The following is a 24,606-nucleotide window of genomic DNA, read 5'->3' as shown; positions in this document are numbered from 1 at the left end:
TACGCCAGCTATCTTAGTACCCATAACACTAGCGTAATGTAAGTGTTGTTATTATATATATTAGTTTATTTTTATATTTATTTATTTATTATATTATTTACTTTTTATCTATTTGTGTACACTAGTTTATGTATTAGTATGTAGTTATTAGCATGTATGTATTTTAATATTTGTACCACCAGCAGTCTATTCTCCTCTTCTTTTTTTTCCTAATTCTAAGGTTGCCTGGCAGAGATCGCTATTAAGCGATAAGGCCGCCTTTTGTATTACTACTTCTTTCGATGTTTCTGTTGTTGTTATATTTTAAATATGTTAATGTTGTGGTATACAAATAAAGAGTTTAATAATAATAATAGCTACGCTTACTTTGGGGCTAGATGGCGACGTGTGTATGTCGTAGTATATTTATATTTATATTTACCGATAAAGACGTGCCGCTAAGCGATTCAGCATTCATGTACGATGTCTTTATAATATTAGTACCGATTTCATTGTTACAGGTTGTAACTACAGCTTTAGCAGCTTTGATAGCCTATAAAGTAAAACACCAAGAAGAAACTCTTGGCGAAGGCTTACTAGACTCACCAATGGACAGAGCGTCTAAGACAGCAGTTGGTACCGACTACTCTCAGTATCAATCAATCCCCGGTGGAAACATTTATGAATCGGACACAAATAACGTTCTGTCATAATTTGACGGTAGTGCTCTCTAATATATTGTTACTAGCTGTTGCCCGCGACTTCGTCTGCATTAGATTTTGTTTTTTGTTTTTGGCATTCAATTTAGTTGTAGTTCTAAAATAATTTAAAGTATTCAGTATCGCTAAGCCTTAAATGAGGTGTTTGCTGCTGTCCGCTGAGGAGTTCTGTTCTCTATCTCCAACCGCATTCGTCAGATCTACACAAAGTTCGGGCAAAATTAAATACATATTACAAAAAAATAAGGAGTTATGGTGTAAAATCGTCAAACACTTTCATCCCCTCTCCCAAAGGAACCGAGCTTAATGTCGGGATAAAAAGTATCCTATATTACTTCTAACACTTCCAAGAATATGTGTACAAAGTTTCACGAGGATCGGTTAAGTAGTTTTTGTGTGAAAGCGTAACAGACAAACTTACATTGACATTTATAATATTAGTAGGGATAGGGATAGGGATAGGGATGCGTTAGTACGTTAATTTGGCATAAAAACACGTGATGACTCTCATTTAGCAGTTGACTGTAATTATTTTGCCTCTAATGTTCTAAACGTTCACCATAAAATGGGTATAATTGGTTAAGTTGGTGAGCTAGCAACATTACGCGGCTGTGAAGTGATACGTGCGCGGGGCGTTTTTACTGTTCTTGGATACAATAGGATTAGGGGAACATGGCAATTGATGGTTCGGAGTGTCTGGAATTTTTGAGGTCGCCACTTTTCTCTTGCCTTCATTACAGGGACAACAAATCCATTTCCTGGGAATGGGGCCGCTAGGGCTTAATTTTGCGCTTTCCCGATGGAACAAAGAAGAACAATTCGTACATTTTGCTACGACATCTGACTTTGGGGCTTAATTCTCTGCAAGGAACTCTTGCACAGTGCTAACCTATGTTAAACCACATAAGGCATAGGTATTTTTTTACCTTTGCCTCTAAAAGCTTTTCTACTGCTAACATTTTATTTATACACCATTTCCACCTTATTTTGATTTGTAAGCAAATAAAAGATTATTAATAATTTATCTGTGGTTTTCTTTTTAAAAACGATGTCTACCAACCGCGTTGGTTATTTACTACAACTTGACATTTTGGTTTACTTGCACAATATAGTAAAATAATCGATTGGTTCTTTATGTTCCGGAATATGAATTGTTGGGTGTCGCCCACAATAAGACGGCTGCTTATCGGTCACGCCTGCACTCCAGTATATCTCAGTGAATTGAGAATAAGGGACCACTCCATGTATGAATGTGGTCTTGACGAAGGTCCATGTATGAATGTGGTCTTGACGAAGGTCCATGTATGAATGTGGTCTTGACGAAGGATCGGTCGCTCATATTTTGTTTTCCTGCCCGAAACTCCTTCATAACCTTTACGACGTGCTTCCTCCTAATATTCCCCCTCCATTAAATGTCCAAAGTTTTCTTATGCTTGTTTTTAGTCGCCGTGTAGAATTTGTATGTAAATATATTCAATCTTCAAAATTAAACTCTAAATATATCCCATTATGATTTATAATAAAAAAAATCTTTGAATTATAACACTAACCAAATACCACACTCCATTACGAACGCCTTATTTTGGAATACTAAGATTTATAAAAAATATAGTGCTATAGTTAAATAATTTTTACCTTTTGACAATCACCTTTGTGGATCTTCCAAGTATACGTGACATTGGCGAAATAGAACGTGCCGATTTGGCACACCTAAAAGCCAAAAAAGCAAAAAAAGAAGAAGAAGAAAATAATCGATTTGTTTAAACTATGCCATTCTCAGAATGGCGTGTGGTTACGGCAGATCCGAATACAGTTCTCATCACCCCTACTCTTTCCGCGGGTGTGACTTATGGAATATTAGGGAGAACTGGTAGCAGCGTTGTCTGTGCTTCTGCTACTGCGATCACCAAACCGTATGGCCAGCGTCTCCGTATGTATCTTAAGACTCGCCTCATGCAAATAATTTCTCGAACAGGCTTAGTTCTGCTGCCTATGCGGTAAAGAAGATACGCCATATGACCGACTAGACATGTAGCTTCTATATAACATATAGAAGCTGCTAGGCTGGTCTATTTTAGTTACTTTCACAGCATCATGGAATTTCACTATATTTTCGTGCTGCAGAAGAGGGCTGTTCGTTCGATCTACAAAATGGGTCCGAGAGAGTCATTGAGAGATAAACTTAAAGATTTTAAAATAATGACAGCATACTTATATTTGATATGGCCAGTACATATTGAGTACGTACAGTACAGTTATGTTCATAAAAACATTTCTAAATTTACGAATAATGTGACTGCAATAATTTAAATATTAGAAGTAAGAATAAACTTACAGTGCAATATACAAAAGAAATTGCATACAATTCTACAATAAACTACCCATTGATATTTCAAAGATGTCTCTTATGGGCTAAGTACTCTCCTACTTGAATAAAGATATTTTTGATTTTGACTTTGACTTTTGCATTGATGGCTAGAGACGTATTCACATGTCTATCAGTAAAGAGAAAGTTGGCTTGTAAAATTCTAATAATTCCAGATAAGCCTTATCAAATGGGACCCGTGTTTATTTACTTCACATTCTCTTTGTTTCCTTTAAGTATATGCGCAAGTATATGGTAGATAATATAATGATTTAGTAGATTATAGATACTAGGTATTAACATACTTAATAATATGATCAATTACCTACTTGATAGCTAAATTAAGTTTTCTTTAATATTTTACGAGCATGGGCATGAGTCATTAAAGGCCTCAACATTAAGTAGTATATGAACTGTAACCACTGAATACGGCTAAGTTGATTTCTTATTTTTTTAGTCCCGCTAGGTTTGGTTGCGTACTATAAAAACCATCTGATATTAGTCATGAGGATATGAGATATCTTTACGCAAGAAGAGGAAGATCGGCTGTGAAGTCTTGCTTAAGTAAGCAAACTTCATCAGAGTCCGTGCAGTGGTTACACATATTTATATCTGCGTTATAAACAAACACATACAATTTCGCATATTTATAATAGACTAGTTGTACCCTGCCACGCTTCGCTGTGGCACATTATGGAATGGTTGAGAAATGAGAAACAAAACAAAGAATACATTACATAGATATAAGTTTAATTTTGCAATCCTTGTGGATATACAATATTTTTTTCAACTGTCTGCGTAGATTTAAAGACTCGCAGATATGTGACTGATGCAAAAAATAGATAAAAACAATCCTTGATGCGGATTACATATCATGCTAAAATTTCAGCTCGATCGGGGCAGAACTTTTTGAGTTTTTTAAGTGTACACAAACCAACATAACATTTTTTTATTTATATAGATTACATAGATAACGTTAACAAAATTCGATTACGGATAAAGAGGTTCCGAGTTGATTCCCGGGTCAGGCCGTTAATGCATGTTAATGCCTTTTTCTGTTACGGATAGCCCAGAGTTAGGAAGGTGATATTCACCCCCGTGTCTTGAAAAGCAATTAAAGGCCTATGCCTATAGCCTATGGGGACTCAAAATTGCTGATGGTGATGAAACACTGAAAATTTAGATTTGTCCGAGGTCTGTTAGTCGGGGGAAAAAAAACTTGAAAGTCGAGAATCCAACCTTTTGTTATTTTACAAAGTTCATGGAGGCTTAGGTGTTCCTAGAGCTGAGTGCCTCGGTGACTGCCTTGCTTCGCCCTAAGCTATTTATGCAACTGCTTGTATTTAATCTGTTAACAACGTTTTGAAACCAATATATACCTATTATAAAAAGGGCACGGGTCTCCTCCCAGAATGAGACGGGTTAAAGTCGCACTTGAGAACGTTATGGAGAACACAAAGGCAAGCAGATTTCCTCATGATGTTTCTTTACCGTTAAAGCAAGTAATATTTTAATTATAAACGCACGTAACTGCGAAGTAAGAAGTGGGTATCGGATCGAACTTAGTCCGCCTAAAAGCCGGAGCCTTTCCCACTAGGCTATAACCAACTCTCATATAACTTTACTGAGATTAATATAGCTATTTATATAGCTGATATCGATACAATATGCACTCCCGTTTATTACACACATGCACACTCATTTACGCATTAATCGTAAGCCGAATGTGATAAATAAATATGATAAGTCAACTGTTATCTCCTAAAATATATTCTTTATTATGAGTATCAGCGCAGCAGAGCTTTTATTAATTTAGTACTCTGTATTCCTTATAAGTAGAAGGAACGTGGCAGACACGCAAAATGAGGTTCGATAGCTCTCACGTGGAATATAACGCGGAATCTTCAAGATTTTCTTGGTTAGATTATTTTAGAAGAATCCGGTTGGCGGACTTGAAATCAAAAAAGTTTTTGTTGTCTTCTATCACAACGCTATTCACTGTAAGTAACTGTTTATGATAACTATCGGTTTATTATAGGAAATAATTTGGCGAGTGTGGCATCATTCTATCGCAGAACAGCAAGCTGCCGTAAACGATAGTATCTTCATGTGGCTTACATTCAGTCTACATGAGTTTTTTATAATTATTATTCATAGCTTCAGTTGTGGCTTTTGACACCGGCTGATTAACTAAGGTTTAATCGGTCGTAGGTATAACACATCCTACTTTGGCGAATCAAGCAGATGGTAAGAGGAAACAAACACGCAAAAATCGCATACTCAATAGTAATACCGCTTAATACTATGGCAACGACTTCAAATTTCGCAACCTACGGATAGCGAAGATTCTGAGGGAAGATTTTTAATAATTTATATGATTCAAAATTCAAAAAAATTCAAAATTCAAAATTCATTTATTTCAAGTAGGCCTAATATAAGCACTTTTGAAACGTCAAGTATGCATGTTTGTGTGACTCTACCACCGGTTCGGAAAGCAGATTCTACCGAGAAGAGCCGGCAAGAAACTCAGTAGTTGCTCTTTTCCAACATCAACATTTACAATCATTTTGCTATCTTGCGGGAGATGAGAGCGAGGCTGGCTGCTTCCATTCTACCTTGTCATTGAGGAATTCATCAAATGTATAGTAACCTCGCTGTACTAGATGCGTTTTTACACATTTTTTAAATGTATGCATTGGTAGGTCAAGAATTTCCTTAGGAATCATGTTGTAAAAGCGTATACTCAACCCCACAAAGGAGTTCTGCACCTTTCGCAGACGATATGCAGAGATCACTAATTTATGACCGTTTCTGGTAAGTCGATTGTTAATTTCAGCTTTTGATTTATAAAGAGTAATATTTTGCCTCACAAAGACTATATTATTATAAATGTATTGCGAAGCTACTGTAAGAATACCTATTTCTTTAAATTTTTCACGAAGCGATTCGCGTGATCCAAGTTTATATATTGATCGTACGGCTCTTTTCTGTAGTATAAATATACTTTCAATATCTGCAGCTTTTCCCCACAGCAAGATCCCATAGGACATAATACTGTGAAAGTATGCGAAATAAACAAGCCTAGCTGTTTCAACATCGGTAAGCTGTCTAATTTTCCTGATTGCATATGCAGCTGAGCTGAGTTTACTCGCTAGGCTTTCTATATGGGTACCCCACTGTAGTTTACAATCTAAGGTCACTCCTAGAAAAACAGTGGAGTTTTCTATTTTAAGTGTTTCTCCATTTATTATGATGTTTTTATCAATTTTTTTTACGTTAGGCAAAACAAATTCCAAACACTTGGTTTTTTTTGCATTTAAAAGTAAGTTATTAACAGTAAACCAGTCTGACACATGTGACAAAGCACGGTTTACGTCGTCAAAATTATCTTTGTTTCTATCAGTCTTAAAAATGAGAGATGTATCATCTGCGAACAGTACAATCTCACAAGTGCCCCTGACATGGTGTGGCAGATCATTTATATACACCAGAAACAATAAGGGACCCAAAATTGAGCCTTGTGGGACACCCATTAAGGCAGATGATCCCTTAGACTTTATGTCTTTTACGCATACCCTTTGAACTCTATCACTTAGATAAGAGGCAATTAAATTGAGTGCAACGTTTTTGATGCCATAGTGGCTTAGTTTTAATAACAACGTTTTGTGTTCAACGCAATCGAATGCTTTGGACAGATCACAGAAAACACCAATGGCATTCTGCGAACGTTCCCAGGCATCGTAAATATGCTTTATGAGTCTTGCGCCTGCATCCGTTGTACTACGACCTTTAGTGAAGCCGTACTGCTCCGGATGAAGTAAGTTATTTACATTAAAATGATTTAAAAGTTGATAAAGTATAATTTTTTCAAAGACCTTACTAAGAGTTGGCAAGATTGAAATAGGCCTGTAATTGTTAAGGTCATTTTTATGACCGGATTTAAAAAGGGGTATTAATTTACTACATTTCATTAGGTTCGGAAAAATACCCATATCAACACATTCATTAAAAATTACGGCTAGATAAGGGGCAATAACGTCAATAATGTTAGAAATGACCATCACCGACATACCCCACAGATCACCGGTTTTTTTCAACTTTAATAACCTGAAATTCTTTACAATATCTATTGCAGATATATGTTTAAAATTAAATAAAACATTGCACTCTTTAACATTATCTCTCAATATACGCTGAGCTGCTATTGGTGAAGAGCTTAGAGAATCTGTTAACAAAATGGGAACATTCTGAAAGAAGTTTTCGAAAGTATTAGCAACCTCCCTGTCAGACGTCACTTTATTGTTATTAACAATAAGTTCAAAATCCACATCACGAGATTTAGTTTTTCCTGACTCGTAATTAACTATTTTCCAGGTTGTTTGTACTTTGTTATCAGATTTCATTATACTATATTTAATGTGTAGCGATTTCGCATTAGTGCAAACATTCTTAAATATTTTAGAGTATTTTTTTACGTGTTCTACGAAAGTTGGAGTATGATTAAATTGTTTTTCATCATACAGCTCATACAACTTCTCCCTACTTTTATATATACCTACAGTAGCCCAGTCACTAAATTTTAATTTATTACTGACATTGATGTGCTTAAAGTTGAATACTCTATTAAATTCGTTGTTTATAGTATTAAATAGTGCACTATAAAGACTGTCCGGATGAAAATGTTCGCACGCAATACCAGGGATTTTCGCAGAAATTTCACGTTTGAATCGCAATAATTTAGTCTTAGTTATTGGCCTACACTTTATAATTTGTCTGCTTTTATTGATAGTATTTAAAACAGTAATAAGTTGACCACAATGATCTGACCTTAAATTATTAATTATTCTTTTATCTAAAATGTCACAATTGAAAAAAATATTATCTAAGCAGGATGCTGAAGTTGCAGTTACTCTAGTAGGTTCACTAAAAGTGTGACACAAATTAAAACATTTAAATAAGTTAAGCAATCTAGCAGTTGTTGCATTTTCTAGTAAAATGTCGACATTGAAATCGCCACATACAATTACTTTTTTAGTAGAAAGACTCAAACGCTTTAGTACATCCTCCATGACATTCTCGAAATCGCTAAAATCACCTGAAGGGGGTCGGTATACACTCACTATTATAAATCGCTCCAGCTCCACACAAGACAGTTCTGCAATGCGTTCAACAGAAAGACCAACTATGTCTTTTCGTTCTTTACAAATTATATTATTACGTACAAAAATTAAAGATCCACCGTGAATTGCAGTCCTTCTGAAGAACGCACTTGACAATATAAAGTTATTGATGTTTACTGCTACTTGTGTACCAGTGAGCCAGTGCTCAGTTATACACAGAATATGTACATTGAGTTTCTCCACAAACAGCTCTATTTCTAATTCTTTGCCGGTAAAGCTCTGTATATTTTGGTGTACAATGTTCATATGGCAGAGCTCCTCCGTTGTCTTATTAACTAGTTTAAATCATTATAAAATTTCTCAATAGTACTAGCGCAAGTACTAGGGTCAGTAATAGAAATGGAAGTACTTGAAGTACAATTTGTAAAAGTGTCAATAGACTTTGTTACAACAGTTGTAACAGTATCATTTAAATTATAAGCTAGTAAAAACGCTATCTTCTGCTTACACTTTTTAGGCAGATACAATTTATCTCTTGTCATTACAAATGATGATGTGAATTTATTAATGTCAAAATAAAAAATTGCGTCGCTATGACGGTATGTCAAATTATAGATTAATAAGTTTAATTTATAAATATGTTCATTTTGTTTTGAGTTTAGTGTGCCACAATAAGGAAAGGCACACATAACAAACTTACATTTAGTTTCATTATTTAAAAGCAGTAATTTTTCAATGCATCTTATAATCTGATGCTTTTTGACATTTAAACTGTCCCCTAACAATAAGACAACATTTGTATGCCTATCTAGATTTTTTTCATTTAGGCTACTAATGACACAATCAAAACTAGCCCCCGGTGAACATATATTAGTCACTGAGTGGTTTAGATAACAATTCATAATTGGACCTAAACCTCTACCTAATTTGTCAGATATTATTATACTTTGTTTTTTAGGTTTAGTGGATAAAGTAGAATTTAAAGATACAGGAACATGTGTTGCATTTCCAGACCGCTCTGGGCAAATATCCAAATTGTCAGTGAATAAATTACTACAGTCTTGACTAGGTATAGGTATGTCATGAGTACATTGACATTTATTGTTAAAGACTCAAAACGAGCCATATTATACGTTCCTAGGGCTAACAGCTCATCAGCTGCCTGGATTTGCTCATGGATCTGCTTTTGTGACAGCTCATATTTGGAAGTGACAGTTGTCAAGGAATCTTCCAACTGTTTAATTTGATCATTCAAGTTTTGGACATCTGTATCATATTTTGCTGTTGTTTTTTGAAGTGAGAAACAATAGCTTTTTAACTTATTCAATAATAATACCCTTTCTTTCCTTAATGCCAGGTTTTTGGTACTTGCTTTCTGGTTTTTAATTAAATTTTGAGTTTTTTTGATAATTTTACCAATTTTTATATATTTTTTTAATTTATTGTGACTATTTAGATATGGATGAATATGTTGTGGCTTCATTTTTTGGACATAAGGGCTGTCACAAGTCAACATAAGGGCTGTCACAAGTCATCGATTGCTAATCGAATATGATTAGATCAACATAATTTCTCTGTAAGTGAAAATGTAAAATTATTCTTTAAGAGAAATAAATGATTCTTTAATCTGAAAAAAATAACATATAAACAGAGTAATACTTTGCAGACCAGAAAGAAACTTCTTTTTTTTTAATTAATAAATGACGGACCTAGCAGATGGCATTTTTTTTATACCACGACAATGCACACACCGCCATCTAGCCCCAAAGTAAGCGTAGCTAGTGTTATGGGTACTACGCTGGCTGATTACAGCCACCCACCCATAACACAAGCTACGCTATCATATGTTTATGAATAATATACATAAATACTTAGAATATACATATAAACATCCAGACATTGCAAAACAGTCATGCTCATCACACAAACATTTTCCAGTAGTGGGAATCGAACCCACGGCCTTGGGCTCAGAAAGCAGGGTCGCTGCAAACTGCGCCAATCGGCCGTCATACTTACTCACGTGACGGCATACATAGATCATAGATGTTAATGGAAAACTATCTTCTATAAACAGAGCAACACTGCGCAGGGCATGCTAGGAACAAGTCCGGTCCCGTTGTATGGCGTTTTCCTAGCATGAAGCCATGACCATCTGCAAGAATATCTGCTGGTTGGCGGCAGTAATAAATAAAAAAAAAACAGTTTATTTGGGTAATTAAAATTACTGTAAACACTAATGGCTGGAGCCTTCTTTGTATTACTACCCTAGTGTCAGAAGACACCGCTCTTCCATATCAAGAAATAAACATAAAAACGAGGGTAGGTATAAAAACAAAAATATTTGTGTTGATATTGAAGTAATAGACGTGTTACATAGCAGAAGATAAGTTAACTAAAAAATAAAAATTAAAGAAAAATTACATTACGATATATTGCTAAGTAGTTCGCGTGCGTGTTTGTGAGTATGCGTGTGGGTGTGCGTTTGTGTTTGTGTGTGTGTGTTATCCTCTATAATTATACTTAATATTAAATTATGCGTTTTAATATCGATTCCGCTTCATTATAATTTATTTAACCGGAATTTATTTGAAATTTATAGCATACAGTTAGTACTTCTCCGGACGAGCTCTGGCATGCGCTACTCCTGCTAATGTAATGTAGGCTGCTTTCCTCGACATTATTAAAATGATATTGCCATACTTATTAATCATTAGTTGTAATCAGTGGCGTGCACAGGGTTTTTAACCAGGGTATGCATAAGAAGTTAAATGGCATAAAATGGAAAAACTCCTCTCCATTACGAGTTTTATATAATAATTTGGGTATGCAGTGCTTTTGTGCGTGTATGAAGTGTATGCCACTGGTCGTAAGCGAATAAAAGATTATTAATTATTAATTTTTTGTTGTCACAAAACGCTTTACTACTATTAAAAACTAATATTAACAACATTACAGATAACTGGATTAATACTACTGATAGTGGGCAGTGTGGTTCTGGCAGAATGTAACAAATACAACAATTTTGTGGGATATTCATTCCTGGTTCTTCCCAGATTTGTGATTACGACAGCGGTTTTTATTTTCATAATCGCCGCACTCGGATTCTACGGGGCGATATCAGAAAAAAATAAAATCGTTACTGCGGTAATATAATATTGTTCCAATTATTAAGTATCATGTTTATTAGCTTAATTCGTCCATTGGGTACATCGCTTATGGGGCCACAACTTTCTCTTTCTCCTGGAATCAATATTTTTAGAGAAATAATTGCACTGACGAAGCGAAGTTAGCCCAGTGGGTGGGCTCGACTTCACTTTTGGAAGGCCGAGTTTGATTTCGAGCACGCCCTTCGAACTATTATAAGTTACGTGCGTTTTAAGTAATTAAAAAATCACTAGCTTCAACGGTGCAGGAAAACATCGTGAGGAAACCTGCATGCCTGAGAGTTCTCTATAATGCTCTCAAAGTGTGTGGAGTCCACCAATCCGCACTGGGCCAGCGTACCTTCACAATGTGGGAGGAGACCCGTGCCCTGTCGTGGGCCGGTGGTGGGTTCATATGATGAATTGCCCTGAGTTTTCACTGGAAATACGCGGTGACAACCAAACATCATCCGTGTTAAAATCTTTTAGTAGTAAAATTAAAAGTAAAAATATTTTTACATAATAAATAAATTGTTCATCAATCCCGCGTCTTGTGTACCTCCACCCGATCGACTGGACAATAATAAAAATGCGTTCAGTTGAAAATGTGTGTAGGGTGATTCTTAATAAAAAAAAAAAACAAAATAAATTTATTTCAAGTAGGCCTAGCTTATAAGCACTTTTGAAACATTAAGTCGGTTTGTAGTGACTCTACCACCGGGTCGGAAAGCAGATTCCACTTAGAAGAGCCGGCAAGAAACCCAACAGATTGCTCTTTTCCAACATCTTTTTACAGTTTAACCTAATCTTTAGAATTTTTCGGTTTTGTGAGAGAGGAGAGGGGAGTGGCCTGTTTCCAAGCAGCCTTGTCGTTAAGGAATTCATCAATCGTGTAGTAACCACGATTGGTTAAAACCGAATAGTGTACACGTTAAATAGGTTGCAGTTTTATCACAACACTGAAATAGCCAAACGCAAAATCAGTGAAATGGAGAGTAAGAGAGCCTTAGAGAAAAGTAAGTGTATATACATTAAGATTAAGATGCACTTGCATTTTCACCGAGCTCCCATCAGGTTTTGACTAACCATTCGTTTGTGGCGGGAATCACCATTGTATGTCAAAATCTCAACCAGAAACACGGCCATATGCCTACATTGTTGAGGTGTTTTTTGAGGTCGTTTATTATAAGAATCTTAGCACCTGTTTGGATTTGTGTCTTGATTAATAATTATTAAATATAATTGTAAATATCATTCTAATATTATAATTTTTCTTTTCAGTATATCATATTACTAGTACCGATATTAGTATTTGAAATAGCAATCACTGTTCTTGCATTCGATCTTCAATATAATTCTTACTATGATATAAATAATAACATGTATATAAACAATCCTTCTATTTCGTATGTAAAAGCCAATTGGGATGATATGCAAAGAGAGGTTAGTACCAAGAGACGTGAAATAGTTATATATGTTTAACAAGAGAGCCATGTTCGTTCTTGAAATATACAATGAAAATTAAGGTCGCTTTGTGAAAATGTGGGATGAGCAATGGCTCGTGCTCCGCTGTCGGAGCGAAACGTGCACAGAGAGTACATTGTCGAAGATCTGTTTGTTTTGAGTATAAAAATTGAAGAAATTATAATCGTAATGAAATTCTCGCTATTGAAATAACGAGAACCTGACCAACTGATGGCTGGAACTTCAAGATCGATGTAGAAAAACAATTTACAGATAATAATTAATCAAACAAAGATCAAATCAATAAATTAATAGCAACTAAAACATCCCTTAGGAAAAAAAATTGTTACAACGAAGTGATAATCATTAAATAGAAGTCGTAATCAATAAATAAACCAACTGAAACGATAATTAACGGATTGAGCGCAAGATACTACACTATACTATACAGGGTATATTTTTAAAACAATTATTTGATAAATAAATAATAATATTTACACCTCAGACCAGTAAATAAATATCTATACAGGGTTAAATAAAAAATACGAGAACACTCTCGGGCTGTAGTTGTTTACTTTAAAACTAACAACTTTTGTTATACGACTTTTTTGCTAACTCGATAGTTTGTGAAATATTAAATATTTATTTAATATTTTACATAGATACTTGTTATTGCTTTGTAATGTACCATCGGCAAAAGCGCGTAAGACACAACTCTATAGCCAACTTTGCGGCCAATGTTACGAAAGCGCGACGTTGTCGAATCATTTGTGTTGGGTTTCACAGTGTAATGTCACTTGACAGATATAACATGATAAGTGTTCATTTTTTGTATGAAATAAATTAATACTGAATTTTGAAAATTTGTAGAATAAAAGTTGTTAGTTTTAATGATAGGAACTACAAACCGAGAGCTTTTGGTTAACCCTGTAATTTGTGAAACACTTACCCTCCCATAATAATAACAATAAATAAAAATAGCGAAGCCTTTTTATTTCCCATCACCTTAGTATTACATTTATATGTATTATATATAAAAAATCAATTATAAATTATGCACATTATTCGCTTCTAAAACTAATCATATTATACCTCTTCTTGGGTGGGAACCCCTTCTTAGGTATAGGCCTCCTCAAATTTGGTCCAGATTTCCCTATTCTTGGCTCTTTCGACCCACTACACTCCCATCGGGTAAAAACAATTTTCGTTTCTAGTTACTTTGCTGTGGTTTCTACGGACAGTATTTCATGGTGCTGGAAAATTTGCCTATCAGCTGCTGCTCAATACCTGTCGGTGCTCGGTCACCCTTCGAATGCACGACTCGTAATTCTTACTATGAAAGGTGCGATGAAAAACTGTCTTGGATGATGGACGACAACGCTTATAATATTGGAGTTACTGGAGCAGTGCTCACTTGCGTTCAGGTATGTACTCTTAATTACAGGTACGTAAGGCTTAACACCTAAGCTGGACACAGAGCGGCACGTTGCAGGACCTGTTCCTTGCAAAGTATTGGTCTATTACTAGGCGACTTACCATCAGCTGATTATTCCTACAATTATAAGAATAAAGAAAGGTATGTGCCTCATATGAAGGCTCAGAGTCGCTCAGGGGGCGATAGAGAGAGCTATGCTAGGAATAACTCTACGTGATCAAAGAAATGAGGAAATCCGTAGAAGAACTAGAGCTTCACCCGGCTAAGTTTGTTGTGGGCTCTTCTTAGACCAGGGCGCGTTGGAACCCTCGTAGCTTTAGATTTAATTTGGCGAACGAAGTTATCACCATCCCCTTACAATTATGTAAATAAATATGTATGATCGCTTCATAAGTGCCTGTGATAGGCCTACATGAATAAAGAAATTTTGAATTTGAATTTGAATTTAGAGTTACCGACATAGCTCAGCGAGTCGAGAATCTGAAGTGGCAATGGGCAGGGCACATAGCTCGGAGAACCGATGGACGTTGGGTTTTTAAGGTGCTGGAATGGCGACCTCGCACCGCTAAACGCAGCGTAGCTCGGCCCCCAACGAGGAGGACAGATGACGAGTCTCTGGGAGCTGCTGGGGGCAAGTGGCTAGGACCGTGGATTGTGGAACTCCCTATAAAAGACCTATGTCCAGCAGTCAATTGGTTGAATTGCTGATGATGTGCCTAGTTGGAAACTGGGTATTCCAGGATCCATAATAATGAAAGTTTATCGTTCCAGTGCGATGTCACGTAGAAACCGATAAATAAAACACTTTATTGCACACAAAAAAGAAACAACGCAAAAGACAACTTAATAAATTTGAAGAAATACTGGTATGCAAAGGCGGTCTTATTGCTAAAGCAATCCTAAACCGATTAGTATGGTTATAACAACATTTTACCGTCTGTTACAATCTTACCAGTAGGTGAGATTGGAAGGGCCGCAACATACAAGTTGTAAACACTATTTTTTTTACCTTTTCAGGGAATAATTATCGGTGTAGCTGCTTGGATATCGTATAAACTGAAGTACAAGAAAGAAATACCTTTCGATGAATTCGGAAATGTTATTCGGGACTCGCGGAAGATAGCGCCACCAAGTCCAGTGGTAGTTGACTACTCAAAGTATTAGCGCAAATCTTGTACCTTGACTATTATAAAAACACAGCCTTCTATTCTATTATGTATTTTTTTATGGAGGGAATAATTGGTAAATTGTCGAAAAATCTAAAAAAAACACCTAATGATCATCATCATCATTATCCGCAGCCTATTAATGTCTCACTGCTGGGCACAGGAGAAGGGGGTCTCATAGGGGAGACGGTTCTAGAACACCACGCTTCTTCCAATGGGGGCTGGTAATAATAATACCAACCTGATATAAACAGCGAACGAAAAATACATAGAAATCGCCCTTCCTAAAAAAATGTTATTCGAAATGGCATCATTGACACGCATCATGAAATGATTGGTTCTACTGTATGCCGTGCAGCACGGGTTCAGCCGCGATTGGACGGCAGTTAATCTGACAGCACTGTGACTGGCGAATTAAACGCATGCGCGGCACACTATCAAATAATATGTTAAATAAAAATATAATATGACTGCATATCAATTTTTTGTTTTATTTAACCTTTACAGTATTGTTTTAATCTGTAAATGTAACCTCTTACAGATTTTTGTTATTTGCTGACATGACATGAATCATTAACATGAAAATTAGATTAAAAGAAAATAAAATAATAAACACCGTTTTTTTTTTATTTGGTTTTTTGCATAAATAAAAACCTTGTAATTGTCTTGAAACCCGAAAAATAGAATAGGTCCTTGAAACTTCATACCTTTGAATAAATAAATAATTATACTATGGCAGTACACACATCGCCCCGAAATAAATGTAGCTTGTGTTATGGCTCCTAATACGACCAATGAATGTTTTTATGAATAATACCTATACATAAATATACAGATAAATACCCAGACACTGAAAAACATTTACGTTCATCACACATATTTTCCAGTTGTGGGAATCGAGCCCACAGCCTTGGACTCAGCTGAAAGTCGGCCGTCATTATCGCTTAAATCTATAACGCTTTGAATATACCTTATTTTCAAAGCGTTAAAGGTGTGATCTTTGAACAGATGATGAAATGAAAGACAACGTCAGCACAGCATTTTTTTTTTAATCTTAATTTTCATATTCATTTAATTTTCATTTCATTTCATAGTTATTTATAATCGATAGGCAAAGCCGTGCGTAAGAAGGGCCCGCCATTAAGAATACTTCTCAAAAGTCCGGGGAAGCTCCATCGCTATGCTTATTTCTGCCGCTAAGCATCTTTATTGCAATGCTGTGTTTACGGCCCGAATGGCGTGGATGCCGGTGTAATAACAGGCACATGGCTTATCACCTACGCCTCTATGTGTTGCTCTGTTTAAATAATAATAAAATTTTATTTCAGGCATAGCCGATGTACAGTGCACATTGACATTAAAAAAAATAACATAAAAAGTAGCACAAATTAAATTAAAAATAGTAAAATAATAATAATGATGATTAAACACGAAACAAGTATTAAGATAAATATAAAATAAATGTTAGTAAGAAAAACCTCTATCCTATGTTAGTCAACTTATACCCTAAACTATACCGGCCCAACTAACCCGTAGTTGGGCCGGCTCTTGATAAAGGAAATGGTTTTCAACCATCAGTCCGTTTGGTCCGTCAAAATAAAAAATCCCTCCTTTGGGCAAAAACTCCCCTCTGAATAGGGGTATACAGTAAAAAACACCACGGCTTGTTCCTTATGTTGACTTTACTAGGTGTCTGTGGAACCTGTAGTAGCCCATCCACCCTAGCCGAGTGCCACATGCCGCTAGTACCAGATATGCTAACGAGGGGCAAAATGCCGCCGTATTCTTTGAATTTTCCATGTGAAAAATTCCTTCAGTTTTGGATAGTCAATTAATCGATGAAGGCAGTATATCATCACGCTAAGACCAATAGGAGCATAGCACTAATGAAGAATGTTGCAAAATGCGAGTTTTTTTTTCTTTTCTGACCTTCCCAGTGGAAGCGTGCCCTGCAATCCCTATAAAAATTCTAAAAACAAGTCCGGGACAGCATATTTCTATCTTTAAATTTGACTTATACGTGGACAAAGTCCCAAGGGACCGCTAGTATAATATATAACCTGACATTTATAGTTTGATTAGTGGCTTTTTAATTATGTAATTCTAAACAACTTGTATGTTTTATACCAATCTCAGTTGTATTCAAATGTTGTACGCCAGAAATGGATGAATGTATGTGAAAATAGGATACAGATACATACATATTGCCAATAACCATATTATGGTTAGTATTCGTTGAACGATCTCAAACGACTAGAAGTCAAACTGTACCTCGAGCCTCGAGAGATAAATCCGCTTGTTCTCCTTATCAAGATTACATGAGTGATAAAAATATCTCGGCGAAAACTACATAACTAAACGGTTATTCGTCACGTGGGTGCGCGTTAGCAGTTCGGTCAGCCAAAATGCTGGCAAAAATATTCACTACAGTTAAATACACTTTGGTAGCAGTTAACTTTCTATTTCTGGTGAGTACACTGTGTGTAAAAGTGAATGTGTTACTTTAATAAGTGTTTATATACTTGCGAGATTCCAATTTCAAAGTTTAATTAAAATTTTACTAGGGAATAATATAGGTACCAGGTAGTGTTTAAGTTTGAATAGTTATATAAAACACTAAACAAACAGACGTAAGGACGAAGGCGGCGGTTCGGGCCAGGGTTATAAAATGATAGTAGATAGATACTACCGTCTCTACATATATTTTGTATAATATATATATAAGTTTTTATATTATAAACGTAAAGAATTTGTTTGTAACTTTGAACACGTAAATATCAGGGTTTAAGTACTACTAAGTGATCCTTATTGGTATTATATATTTTTTTAATTTTTACTCATTTGAAAGTTGAATGTATTCTTTAAAAAATGTTTTAGTGCTTTAGTTATCATGTTATATGTGGTAGTTGAAGTTTTTTTTTAATTCTTTGAAAGAGACTGATAGTTTTATATTAAACTTAACTAAGTATTCATAAATTTGATGTTGTTCATGGAGTCATGGTCCAATTCCGCTGAGAACGGGGGCCCAGACTTGGATCGATTGAAGCGGGGTTTTAGGTCCGCGGGTTTACTTAGTTGCAGTTGCTATATGGCAGCCATTGGACGTACGTATACAACGTGTAACGGAATCACGAAATACTGTTGAAGGGTGTATAAGTATATTTCATAAGGAATCACCCTGTATAAATATTTTATAAATAGCATTGTTATTTTTCCTTACAAACGAATTCAAAACATTCTAAGTGTTTACTTATGGCAACCCTATTGAAGATAAAAGACCGACACTTGCATCGTACCTACGCTACGTGACGTATACTTAATAAAGTGACAAGAGTCACTTGATTTAACTTTTGCATGTGATGTTAGGGCTGCATCTGATTTCTTTTAGTAAAAACTATGGCAATGGTTCACTCAAAAAAGATTAGCGTTTGGGTTTCACAGATAAGTCTCAGCCACAGTAAAGAATATTCTTTACTGTGGCTGAGACTGACCTCTAGTCTAAAAGGTGGACTCCTATAGGCTATTGATTATTGTAATATAACATTAATTGTCATTTGGAAACGGTATTGGGACACCGCGTGAATTACAAAAAGTACATGACCAGAACTCTTCTCTCAGAATGACATGGGTTTTTGTCAAGTGCGGCTTGGTGGACTTTGCAAGCTTCAGATAACATTATGGAGAACTTTTAGACATGCTGTTTTCCTCGAGACGTTTTTCTTTAACGTTAAAGCAAGAGATATATAATTGCTTATTAATTCTCTCTCAACTCTGAAAAGCTAGAGGTGCCAGTAATTGCACCCCGGAAGTGAGAGCGAAGTGTAAGCTCTATCAAAAATATATTGATGGCTAGGCTAAGCCAGGCTACCGCCGCTAAATCATCATAACAACCCATTACCGGCTACAGGACACGGGTCTCCTCCCACAATGAGAAGGGGTTAAGGCCGTAGTCCACCACGCTGGCCCAGTGGTGGACTTATATATAATCTGTTCTTAAATGTTTCAGATAACGGGAATCATCATTTTGTCTGTGGGCAGTTCGGTACAGTCCGCTTACAATGGCTACCATGAGTTCCTCTCTGAGAGGTTCTTTTCGCTCCCCGCGTTCTGCATCGCGACTGGAGTCATCATATTCCTGATTTCCTTCGCTGGATTCTATGGCGCCTTTATGGAGAACTATTATATTATTATGGCGGTGAGTCTTTTTGATTGTATGTCTGTTTGTCTGCTTATCGGCCCTGTTCGTGAGTAATGGCGTCTCTGTCCGTTATTTTTACATTACAAATATACACATAGGTAAAGGAGAATGACCAGCCATATGGATCTTAGGCCATTTCCAAATATTTTTGTGTCTCGATAAATGTTATCATTGCATAAAGCTTAATTTATCTTTTTTCATTCACATATTTTTTTGATTGGAACTCCCTAGATTCAGAGAAAAACAATTTTTAAGAATATGTTAGGTTCCAGACTACATCACTGCAGTAGTTTTAGCTAGTTGTACGGCACATAGATGGCACTTTTGATGCGTGCATTACATGTAAAATATGACATAGAAGTGAGTTGTTGGCGATAACTAAATTCGTCATCTTAGAACTAAAACTACGAGGGTTCCAAACGCGCCCTGGTCTAAGAAGAAGCCCACAACAAACTTAGCCGGCTGTTTTTTTCTTATCACCATCTCACATTGTCATTTAAAACTATTAAAGAAGCAACCTGGTTAGAGCAGTAATTTACACCATAGCGTTTTTATCGTTGACGTAGTCCTTAATACTATAATAGGACTTTTCTATAAAAAATGAAATATAATTATCATCTCAACTCGACGTAAATAACACAAACCGGCATGAGACTGAAACTAGTATACAATGACTGAAATAAATGCAAGTAATTAGAACGCAAAGTCATTTAAACCATTGGCACGGACCCGCCACAAGAGTTGTTTCAATTATAATTGGATACTGAGATGTTTTTTGTAGTCCCAAACTGAATTTAAAGATTTAATTTACATTATCAAATATATTGTGGCCTGACACAACCATGGCCTGAGTATGGTAAATATCCTTTTATTTATTTCTATAGAGTAGTTTAGAGTTTTTAAAATAACTTCTAGCTGATTCTAAAAGCTATCGTAGAAACTGTGGCATGCACAAAATTAGATTAGGTGTACACTTTATTGTTTCGACGTCGACTGTGGCCTATTTTCACAATAGAATGTTAGCGAGTGGCTATAACTAAACTATATATGTCTATCCATACTTTATACTGGCAGTGGAAAGTCTTTTAAATCCCATGTGTTTATTTAAAGTAATATTTGTTTTGCAACGTGCCGTTAGATAACCTTTACCGCCGAGGTTCCGAAAAGGACATATTATGGTTCCTTTCATCCAAAAAAAATAATGTTTTAAGCTTGAACAGTTTTTTTAGAAATCGACAACCCGAATTGATTGAAAAAATCTACAAAATTCTAAAATCTACAGCCCACCAATCCGCATTTGAGCTGCGTGGTGGGTGCTCTCCTATAATAAACGAGGCCTGTGCCCTGCAGAGGGACGTTAATAGGCTGCGAATGAAATTGTTTCTCCTTTTATGGAATTCCAGTTCGTCGTATCCATGTTGCTGATGTTTATATTCCAACTTTCTGCGTGTATCGGCGGATACGTACTGCGAGGGAACACTGTCGCCCTGGTGCAGAAACAACTCCTTAGCACCATGCAGTTGTATGACGCGAAGAAGAACTTGCCAGTCACCGTACTGTGGGATGAAGTACAAAGAGACGTGAGTTTAAATTTATGCAATTAGCCATTTATTGCGAGCAACACCATTGTAGAGACAACAGACTTACGTACGATGTAGTGTAGAAATACTTAATACTTTTGTAGGAAGAAGAAAATGAAGTGCCATTTTTGCTGTCTTATTGTGTACTCGGTAAATTCAAAATTCAAAAATTCAAAATTTTATTGCGAGCAACACCATTGTAGAGCCAACAGACTAACGTACGGTGTAGTGTAGAAATACTTAATACTTTTGTAGGAAGAAAAAATGAAGTGCCATTTTTACAGTCTTATTGTGATACTCGGTATGGCTCGTATCCAAAATAGCATTTGTTTTAAAATGACCTAAAACAGAAAAGACAACCGAAAACCGGATGTACGGTGTGACCAGAATTACTAGAATTAGCAATAGGAAAACACCATGTAAAAATATTAAATATAAAAGAATCATATTTATTGTTCCACACAAACAAATTCAAAACATTCTAACTGTTTACTTATGACAACCCTATGGAAGATAAAAGACCGACAAGCGCATAGTACCTACGCTACGCGACGCGTACCTAATAAAGTGACTCGCATGACTTTAATTTTGCACGTGATGTTAGAACTATATCTGACTATTTTCAGTAAAAACTATGACAGTGGTTTATTCAAAAACTATTAGGTTTTCGTTTACACAGATAAGTCTCAGATACAGTATATAATGTACCTTAAAGGCTATAAAGTATAATTTCGGTTTTCATTAAACGTTGAATAATATTTACTTCCAGTACTCTTGCTGCGGTGTTGTCGAGTTGAATTTTGCATGTGATGTTAGAACTGTATCTGATTATTTTCAATAAGAACTATGGCAGTGTTTATTTAAAACTATTAGGTTTTCGGTTACACAGATAAGTCTCAGAGACCGCACATAATGTATCTCTAAAGCCTGTGAAGTATTATGTCGGTTTTTGTTTACACGTTGAATACTATTTACTTCCAGTTCTCTTGCTGCGGTGTTGTCAGTCCGAGTGATTGGCTCACTCCCCTCGATACTAACGCCTCACAAGGCGTGCCGGTCAGTTGCTGCTCGCACGTCTGGGGCACCATCAACACGTTCACGTGCAACACCACAGATGCCTTCCAATCAGGCTGCGCGGAGGCATTCGGAAACTGGGTGCAGAAACACGTCGGCGCTATTGGGATATCGGGCATCGTTTTAGTATTAATGCAGGTACATAACCATTTACCCCGTTGTTTAGTGCTATGCAAACGTTTTAAACAATTAATTATCACTTGCTATAATGTTTTTGGAAAACATTAAGAAGAAATCAAAGAAAGAAGAATCTCAGCGGGCGATGGATAGAGCTATGCTCGGAGTATCTCTACGCGATCGAATCAAACATATGGAGATTCGTAGAAGAACCAGAGTTACCGATATAGCTCAACGAGTCTTGAAGCTGAAGTGGCAATGGGCCGGGCACATAGTACGGAGAAAGAATGGACGTTGGGGTCCCAAGGTGCTGGAATGGCAGCCCCGAACTGGTAAGCGCAGCGTTGGTCGACTCCCAACGAGGCGGACAGACGACATTAAACATGTCGCAGGTAGCCGCTGGATCCAAGCGGCACAAAACCGTGGAATTTGGAACTCCCTACAGAAGACCTATGTCCAGCAGTGGACGGCGGATATGAAGGTTTAACCACTAGGCTATCATCGCTTACGGTACAGTACAATCGAATAATACTGGCGTGCGTCAGAATTCTTTGACGAGAATTGGGAGAAGGCCTACGCCGTAGAACGACTAAATCGTAAATGTTTTAAAAATTAGTATATACGTAGAATATTTAAAGCGGTGGTCCAGTGGGTAGGACTTCGACTTCACTTTCGGGAGGCCGAGTTCAAATCCCAGCAATTAAAATATCACTTGCTTCGACGGTGAAGGAAAACATTGTGAGGAAAGTTGCTTGCCTGGGAGTTCACCATAATGTGCTCAAAGGTGTACGTACCAATCCGCAGTGGGCCAGCGTGATAGATTACAGCCTTAACCCGTCCTCAATTTGGGAGGAGACCCGTGCCCTGTAGTGGGACTGTAATGGGTTGATATGATGATGACGTTGAATATTTGTTTCATTGTAATACGTTTAAGAAATAAAGGCTTTTTTATTCTTTTCATACTAGCGAGCATAGTTAGTTCAAGTAATTTTAAGATAATGCTTTACTTTTCCAGGCTATGGCAGTAGCGGGCGCGGTTTGGCTCGCAAATATAACGAGACAGGAACGGGAGTTTCCGTAATAAGTTATGGCTAAATAATATATTATTTATTTATGTTAAATATAAAATAAATATTTCTAATAAGATATCATGTAATTTAATTTGTTCTAAGTAATTCTAATGTATAATGTATTTGCCTGTATCAAACAACAAAAAGTACAATTCGTTAAGTAACAAAGAAATTACCAGTGATAGCACAGTGGGTAGGACTTTGACTTCACTTTCGGGGGGCCGAGTTCGAATCCCAGCACGCATCTGTAACATTTGTAAGTTATGTGGAAGAAACGGGAGGAAACTAACATGCCTGAGAATTCTCCATAATGTTCTCGAAGATGCGTGGTGGTGGACTGCGGCCTTAACCACTTCTCATTGTGGGAGGAGACCCTTGCCCTGTAGTGGGCCGATAACGGGGTTATTTGATGATGAATGAAAAGGGCGACTTTTTAACATTTTGCTTTAACTAAGATCCAGAAACATCTACGCCCCCCCCCCCCCTCTCTTCCCGCGGGTATCGTACGAGGCGGCTAATTTACTGTGATCACCAACCCTGAGAACTTTTAGGTATGCAGGTTTCCTCACGAAGTTAAATATAGTATTTCGTTTAAGTCTGTCTATTTATGATGCCCAAAGACAAATAGCATTCGAGTTTAAAATAAAAACGATATAACAAGCGTCATTAGCTCGTCCTACATACCGTGTCATTAAATCACATAGCTAATGACATCCGTAATAAGAATCTTGAATTTAATTAATATCTAATGAGAACTATGGAACTAATTTTTTTTTTAATAAATATAAATTAATATACTAGGTTATTACACACATCGCCATCTAGCCCCAAAGTAAGCGTAGCTTGTGTTATATAAGGGTACTAAGATAGCGGTTGAATATTTTTATGAATATAATACATCAATACTTATAATATACATATAACAGATGGCTAGATGGCGATGTGTGTATTGTCGTAGTATATTTATTTATTTATTTATATTTACTCATAAAGAGGCTTAGAGTGTAGGCGATTCCTACGAACATCTACGTCCTTACGTTCCCTAGAAGAAATTGAGTTACAGATATAGCTCAACGTTTCGCGAAGCTGATGCAATGGGCGGACATAAATTCAAAATTAATTTATTTCAAGAAGGTAGTTTATAAGCACCTTTGAAACGTGAAGTCAGTAAGCTTG

The 24,606-nt window shown here is 36.3% G+C and overlaps 2 protein-coding genes across 2 annotated transcripts; both read left to right on the top strand.

The window, feature by feature from the left end:
* The first annotated feature begins 1,844 nt into the window (after window positions 1-1,844).
* LOC120624311 lies at window positions 1,845-15,389 on the top strand. The gene is made up of 4 exons (XM_039890776.1): window positions 1,845-2,000; window positions 12,608-12,793; window positions 14,005-14,214; window positions 15,243-15,389. Exons 1-4 carry the CDS (start codon window positions 1,845-1,847, stop codon window positions 15,387-15,389), a joined length of 699 nt encoding a protein of 232 aa, XP_039746710.1.
* A 2,375-nt stretch (window positions 15,390-17,764) lies between these two features.
* On the top strand, window positions 17,765-23,464 carry LOC120624708 (CD63 antigen-like). Its single transcript, XM_039891388.1, has 5 exons — window positions 17,765-17,859; window positions 19,398-19,586; window positions 20,993-21,169; window positions 22,151-22,381; window positions 23,376-23,464. Exons 1-5 carry the CDS (start codon window positions 17,797-17,799, stop codon window positions 23,439-23,441), a joined length of 726 nt encoding a protein of 241 aa, XP_039747322.1. The 5' UTR covers window positions 17,765-17,796; the 3' UTR covers window positions 23,442-23,464.
* Window positions 23,465-24,606: the final 1,142 nt, after the last annotated feature.

Source organism: Pararge aegeria, chromosome 6 (genome assembly GCF_905163445.1).
Source record: "Pararge aegeria chromosome 6, ilParAegt1.1, whole genome shotgun sequence".
In the NCBI taxonomy this organism is placed as follows: Eukaryota; Metazoa; Arthropoda; class Insecta; order Lepidoptera; family Nymphalidae; genus Pararge; species Pararge aegeria.
The sequence above is the reverse complement of the archived record's forward strand: the minus strand, read 5'-3'. Positions and strand labels throughout refer to the sequence as shown.

Coding starts and splice junctions, on each gene's coding strand:
- LOC120624311 (XM_039890776.1), top strand. CDS start 1,845: ATGAATTGTTGGGTGTCGCCCACAATAAGACGGCTGCTTATCGGTCAC. Junction 2,001..12,607: donor TGGTCTTGACGAAGGTCCAT/GTATGAATGTGG, acceptor TTTTCTTTTCAG/TATATCATATTACTAGTACC. Junction 12,794..14,004: donor GTACCAAGAGACGTGAAATA/GTTATATATGTT, acceptor TTTCGTTTCTAG/TTACTTTGCTGTGGTTTCTA.
- LOC120624708 (XM_039891388.1), top strand. CDS start 17,797: ATGCTGGCAAAAATATTCACTACAGTTAAATACACTTTGGTAGCAGTT. Junction 17,860..19,397: donor CAGTTAACTTTCTATTTCTG/GTGAGTACACTG, acceptor TAAATGTTTCAG/ATAACGGGAATCATCATTTT. Junction 22,382..23,375: donor TCGTTTTAGTATTAATGCAG/GTACATAACCAT, acceptor TTACTTTTCCAG/GCTATGGCAGTAGCGGGCGC.